Raw genomic sequence first — 6,967 nt, 5'->3', positions numbered from 1 at the left:
ATTTCACGCCCCTCTCCGCGTGGCCTTTCAGCCACTGTAAACAGTGGTCCATTTTTGACTTGAGGGTTGTTCTTGTGGAGGTTCACCACATCTTGAAGTGGTCTTTCAGCCACTGTAAACAGTGGTCCATTTCTTGACTTGAGAAACCGCCCCCGTGGTGTTGTGGTAGAGCGTCCGCCCAGAGAGCGGAAGGTTCGGAGTTCGATCCCCGGCCGCGTCATACCAAAAGACGTTAAAAGATGGTACTTGTTATTACCCTGTCTGGCGCTCGGCATTAAGGGGCTAAAACAAGGACTGGTCGGCTCGGAGTCAGTATACTGTGTCTGAGTGGGGTATACATTCATGTTAAACTGCAGCATGGTATCTCAGTGGGCTAGCACTATAAATCGGCATCAGCCTGGACTAGTACAAGCAGCAACACACACACGTGCATGCACGTCGCTATATAAGTGCAATACTCTTGGACGCGACGTTAAACCCCATTTCACCTCACCTCTTGACTTGAGGGTTGTTCTTGTGGAGGTTCACCACATCTTGAAGTGGCCCTTCAGCTTCTGTAACCTGTGTCATCCACCAACTTCTTAGTGATGCCAATCAAGCAATTCTGTAACCTGTGGTCCATTGGTTGACTTCAGGGTTGTCCTTGTGGAGGTTCACCATAACTCTGCATCTTCGAATTTGGGAATACATCTACGATTCTGATAGTTGCCACTTCAAAGTCTGTCTGAATGGCCTGTGGCTGGAGTAGAGGCCGGCCACCTCTGTTACCACCACTGGAAAGCCATATAAAGACTTTTCATGACGAAATATTGACAGAAGCAGGTGACCTCGCCAAGGTGAACACTTCCAAGCTAACTGTCGTTCATTTCTCGATGAACTTCAGTATGTCACGTGATTACGTTGTCAATCAGGCGGATACATACATGACTACTTTAGGCGTATTCCCCAATGTCTAAAACGTATTATCATACGAATCAGGCGATCAGTGATGCATGCGTTGTAGCCAGACAGATCACCAAAACTGAAGCATCTATTCGAAGTTACAACAGAGAATGCTTCACTTACCAAAAGAAATCACTAAACTCCACACTGTCGAGTCGGCCAATATGCATCGGGAATACAAACCGCGCCGCCTCAAGCATAGACTCGTTAATCCAGCCAAAATATAAATATCCATAATTCCAGGCTAGTTAGGCAAGGGAGGACACTGGACTTTTATAATCAGTTAACGCCCTTGCCTCGGGAAGATGCTTACAACCAACCTCTCCAAAGAATACCTCATCCGCCAAACCAAATCCAGCATGAACTGAACCTACTTCACCTGGGTAGACGACACCTGCGAGCAGATCCCGGGCTCCCCATGGAGCCCCTCCACATCCACAATCCAACCAGTTTACTAGTACAGGAAGGTAGATGGCACCCTTGTCATCCCCAATCAATCTTTATTACAGAAATACTATGGTTGTCAACGGGCATGTCGACGGGGAATCAGCTCTTCGGGGAATAAAGGACAAAATCGACATCACTGTTCCGGGACGCTTTATGCACAACGTGTAAACAGTAAACAACAATTGCACCATGAGCGGAATACGTGCTCTGACAACACAAACACAGCGATGAGCGGACCTTCCAGCTCAGGCGTACAAGAGGTGAGCGGAGCTCCAGCTCACCTCAGGACGTTTCCTACGGGCGGCACATCCTGCTCGAGGTCGTCCCTACACCAGCACTCGGAATACCAAGCCTGACTAACACCGTAGTAACTGTGTAATGGTAGCACATATATAGTAATGAACAATGGAAATACAATGACGTTACTCTGGACATGGGACTTCCGGGGGTGACGTACCGACACAACTCAGGAGATGAACAATTAAGGCAATAAATGTCATGCTATAAATAACAGTAATTAACGGAAAGTGATATAGTAGCCCAGGTTGGCTGTCAGTCAATATACAATGAAATGTTGGTGAGGATTAACAACGGGGATTAGCACCTAAAACGTAATGACAATTAAGTTATGGAGACATGGCTACAGGGTAATTTGCCTTTGGAGTCAAATGTACTTCAGACAATGGTAGTCGTAAATCAGTCGCTATGATAGTACATATCTTTGTGGATAGTGGGTGGACATATTGATTTCTACTTATTTAAGTCATTCATCTTATCATTTCTAAAATTCCTTGCATGGAATACATACGCTGTCCGAGGCTTCTGTAGATTAATATTTATAGAAGACATGAAACTTAGATATGTTTTGGAATTGGTACATTGGTGGGTGTAGGTATACAATTCGTAAATTCTGATAAAAGGACAAATGAGAACAATATGGTTCTCATCCTCTATTAGCTGTAGATTACACATTTTACATAATCTAATTTCCTTGGGATTTTGAAATATCTTCTCGTTTCAATATCTAATTCATGTGATGAACATCTGAATCTAGAAACTGTAATTCTATATTTGTACAAGAGTGGTTTCAAAAGATATTCTTCAGCCATAAAATGTGCTCAAAACAAACTAAAGCACTGTCATTTTGACGATAGAGTTAACAAACAATACCCCTTTTGTATGTACGTATCTTTGAGCCTTTGTGTACACAAAATGTATGCCCAAAATGTTCAGGACAATCTACATATAAGAATAGACCCTGGAGTCTTGTCCACTTCCTTCCCAGTTCGGCTATCATAGAGGGTGGCCAATCACTAACATTTTGTGTAACTTGTTCCAAAGTCTGCGAATCCCAGACTGAGACACATTGACATATGTGTTCTAGTGGTTTGAAGCACGCCAATAGCCCTGAAGCGTTCATCACGTTGTAGACGAGACATTTCCAGTATGATCACGAGCACTGCATTGAAGCAACAGTAGGCAGTTCACATGTTACTGTGGAAAATGAAAATCAGATTCCTCAAGTCTACAGTAGGCATTTTCTTCTGGACGAAAAATAAGTGATCTCAAGAATGAAACCGATAACCAATGTGTATTCATATTAGTCAATTTCACTTGCGAGTGTCAGTGTCACTATATAAACGACACAAATCACAACTCACGTCATGTTTCCTCCTGACATACCCCCCAGTACCTAACGTTGGTTTCCAGGACGGAGCCCCCAGTGTCTATGTTGGTTTCCAGGACAGAGCCCCCAGTGCCTAACGTTGGTTTCCAGGACGGAGCCCCCAGTGCCTAATGTTGGTTTCCAGGACGGAGCCCCCAGTGCCTAACGTTGGTTTCCAGGACGGAGCCCCCAGTGCCTAACGTTGGTTTCCAGGACGGAGCCCCCAGTGTCTATGTTGGTTTCCAGGACAGAGCCCCCAGTGTCTATGTTGGTTTCCAGGACAGAGCCCCCAGTGTCTATGCTGGTTTCCAGGACAGAGCCCCCAGTGTCTATGTTGGTTTCCAGGACAGAGCCCCCAGTGTCTATGTTGGTTTCCAGGACGGAGCCCCCAGTGTCTATGTTGGTTTCCAGGACAGAGCCCCCAGTGTCTATGTTGGTTTCCAGGACGGAGCCCCCAGTGTCTATGCTGGTTTCCAGGACAGAGCCCCCAGTGTCTATGTTGGTTTCCAGGACAGAGCCCCCAGTGTCTATGCTGGTTTCCAGGACAGAGCCCCCAGTGTCTATGTTGGTTTCCAGGACAGAGCCCCCAGTGTCTATGTTGGTTTCCAGGACAGAGCCCCCAGTGTCTATGTTGGTTTCCAGGACAGAGCCCCCAGTGTCTATGTTGGTTTCCAGGACGGAGCCCCTAGTGTCTATGTTGGTTTCCAGGACAGAGCCCCCAGTGTCTATGTTGGTTTCCAGGACAGAGCCCCCAGTGTCTATGTTGGTTTCCAGGACGGAGCCCCCAGTGTCTATGTTGGTTTCCAGGACAGAGCCCCCAGTGTCTATGTTGGTTTCCAGGACAGAGCCCCCAGTGCCTAACGTTGGTTTCCAGGACAGAGCCCCCAGTGCCTAACGTTGGTTTCCAGGACAGAGCCCCCAGTGCGTAACGTTGGTTTCCAGGACAGAGCCCCCAGTGTCTATGTTGGTTTCCAGGACGGAGCCCCCAGTGTCTATGTTGGTTTCCAGGACAGAGCCCCCAGTGTCTATGTTGGTTTCCAGGACAGAGCCCCCAGTGTCTATGTTGGTTTCCAGGACAGAGCCCCCAGTGCCTAACGTTGGTTTCCAGGACAGAGCCCCCAGTGCGTAACGTTGGTTTCCAGGACAGAGCCCCCAGTGTCTATGCTGGTTTCCAGGACAGAGCCCCCAGTGTCTATGTTGGTTTCCAAGACGGAGCCCCCAGTGTCTATGTTGGTTTCTAGGACGCCCCCAGTGTCTATGCCCCCAGTTACTACAATGTTGGCCGATTCTAATCGGTGCCACGGCGCCCAAGTTGTCTCAAGCGCTTCTATTGCTGTGTTCATTAACATGACAGGATGTGATGACCGGGGGTTCGAATCCAACGTTCATCCATATTGTTATCCTTGGTCAGTTTCAGACCGTGTTCCTTGTGGTAAACGTCTACGACCGGTGCTACTTAAGGGTTCCTTCCAACATAAACTAAAGACTTGCTGGGATATATCCGAAATACTGTACGTACAGCGTTAAACCCAACTCACTCACTCACTCGTTATTATAACGGCAACCTTGGGGCGGTTTGGTAGCCTAGTGGTTAAAGCGTTTTCTCGTCACGGCGAAGGCCCGGGTTCGTTTCCCCAAATGGGCACAATGTGTGAAGCCCATTTCTGGTGTCCCCCGCCGTGATATGGTGGAATATTGCTAAAAGTGGCGTAGAACCAAACTCACTCACTATAACGGCACTTTACCATACTACAGATGACATACTGGCTCAAATGTTGTGTAAACATGTTTATTAGAAAAGATCGATAGGGTACTGTGATAGGTGGCTTCAACAACATCTACTGTTCGTTACCGGCTCTGGAGTCCTGGAAATTAAACAAAAACACTGATACAGTGAGTAAGTAGGGTTTTACGCCGCTTTTAGCTATATTCCAGCAATATCACGGCGGAGGACACCAAAAATGGGCTTCTCACATTGTACTCATGTAGGGAACCATGTGCGCTTGACATTGTAGTCCAACTCACTCACCAATTAAGTCTTCATCACTCATAGGGCGGTCGGGTAGCCTAGTGGTTAAAGCGTTCGCTCGTCACGCCGAAGACCCGGGTTCGATTCCCGACATGGGTACAATGTGTGAAACCCATTTCTGGTGTCCCCCGCCATGATATTGCTGGAATATTGCTAAAAGCGGCGTAAAACTACACTCACTCACGCCTCACTCATAAGCAAATATAACAATATGAATGTTGAGACAGAGTTTTTGTGATAGGTTGAGCTTAAAAATTATGGTGAAATCATCATAATGATGTCTCAGTACAATAACTTACTCTCTTAACTTGAATCGATTTCTCTCTTTCCAGCCAGTGCCCCGACTGCAGCGTTTGTCAAAGCCGTCACTGCCGCCCCCTCCACTGCGTGTCCGACTTCGTGAGCTACGTTTTCAACGTCGTGTTTGAGATGACTCCAGAAGTCCCGTTTAGCAGCCGAAATCTCTCTCTTTCCAGCCAGTGCCCCGACTGCAGCGTTTGTCAAAGCCGTCACTGCCGCCCCCTCCACTGCGTGTCCGACTTCGTGAGCTACGTTTTCAACGTCGTTTTTGAGATGACTCCAGAAGTCCCGTTTAGCAGCCGAAATTTCTCTCTTTCCAGCCAGTGCCCCGACTGCAGCGTTTGTCAAAGCCGTCACTGCCGCCCCCTCCACTGCGTGTCCGACTTCGTGAGCTACGTTTTCAACGTCGTGTTTGAGATGACTCCAGAAGTCCCGTTTAGCAGGCGAAATTTCTCTCTTTCCAGCCAGTGCCCCGACTGCAGCGTTTGTCAAAGCCGTCACTGCCGCCCCCTCCACTGCGTGTCCGACTTCGTGAGCTACGTTTTCAACGTCGTGTTTGAGATGACTCCTGAAATCCCGTTTATCAGGCGAAATTTCTCTCTTTCCAACCAGTGCCCCGACAGCGCCAGGTCCACCTGAATCTCCCTGAGACACGGGCAGTGTGTTGACCGCTGAGGGTGTTATCGTCAACAGAGCTAACATGAAAAGCATGTTGAACCTGAAAAATTACAACATTTTCGGTTTTATCGCACGTTTTGTCTGGCGCAATCTCTAGTAAAACTACAATTTCGAGTACATATAGGCTTAAAAATTAAGGTCTCGCCGCCTGTCAAGCAAACCACTGATTGACCAATCAGAAAGCCGTGATACACTTTCAAGAACGGCCACTTTGTACGGCAAATAATATTAACAACTTGACATGTGAGCGATTGAGATCTCATGATATTCAAATTTTGAATATTTTGTCGGTTACGTACAGTCAGTATAATACCAGAAGACTGTCAACTCCATTGTTAACATGCACGTACGGCAGTCATAGTGTGTGAGTGAGTGAGTTGGGTTTTACGTCGCTTTCAACAGTAGTCCAGTTACATCACGGCATGTCAGTTTAATGTAGGAGGAGAGCCTGAAGTGTTACAGGTCAGTGACGTTCATCACTGTGGTGAAACCCTCGAGCCATCTGGGCGAATCTGAGATTCAAGCCGATACACGAGCATAGGTACCCGTGAAGATTCCGGGGTAGAATAGGTCTTCAGCAACCCATGCTTGCTTTAAAAGGTGACTATGCTTGTCGTAAAAAGCGACTAACGGGATCGGGTGGTCAGGCTCGCTGACTTGGTTTATGCATGTCATTGATCCCAATTGCTTGGATGGATGCTCATGATATTAATCACTGGATTGTCTGGTCCAGACTCGATTATTTACAGACCGCCGTCATATAGCTGGAAAAGTGCTGAGTGCGGCGTCAAACAATAAACCAACCAACCAACAATCATAGGGTTCTGTCACGTGCAAGGGAAGCAACTCTGCACAGCGAAATGTGGCTCCTTAGGCTATTTGGCTACCTCAGGGGTGAGTCGGTG

General features: G+C 47.4%; 1 protein-coding gene across 1 annotated transcript; it reads right to left on the bottom strand.

The window, feature by feature from the left end:
* Nucleotides 1-4,833: 4,833 nt before the first annotated feature.
* LOC139472463 (uncharacterized) lies at nt 4,834-6,102 on the bottom strand. The gene is made up of 2 exons (XM_071254939.1): nt 5,384-6,102; nt 4,834-4,920 (listed from the first exon to the last, which is right to left on the bottom strand). The coding sequence occupies exon 1, from the start codon at nt 6,093-6,095 to the stop codon at nt 5,388-5,390; it is 708 nt and encodes a 235-aa protein (XP_071111040.1). The 5' UTR covers nt 6,096-6,102; the 3' UTR covers nt 4,834-4,920; nt 5,384-5,387.
* Between the last annotated feature and the right edge of the window lie 865 nt (nt 6,103-6,967).

This window comes from Haliotis cracherodii, unplaced genomic scaffold (genome assembly GCF_022045235.1).
Source record: "Haliotis cracherodii isolate W230 unplaced genomic scaffold, xgHalCrac1.p SCAF_24, whole genome shotgun sequence".
NCBI classification, from domain to species: Eukaryota; Metazoa; Mollusca; class Gastropoda; order Lepetellida; family Haliotidae; genus Haliotis; species Haliotis cracherodii.
This window is presented reverse-complemented; position numbering and strand designations above follow the sequence as displayed.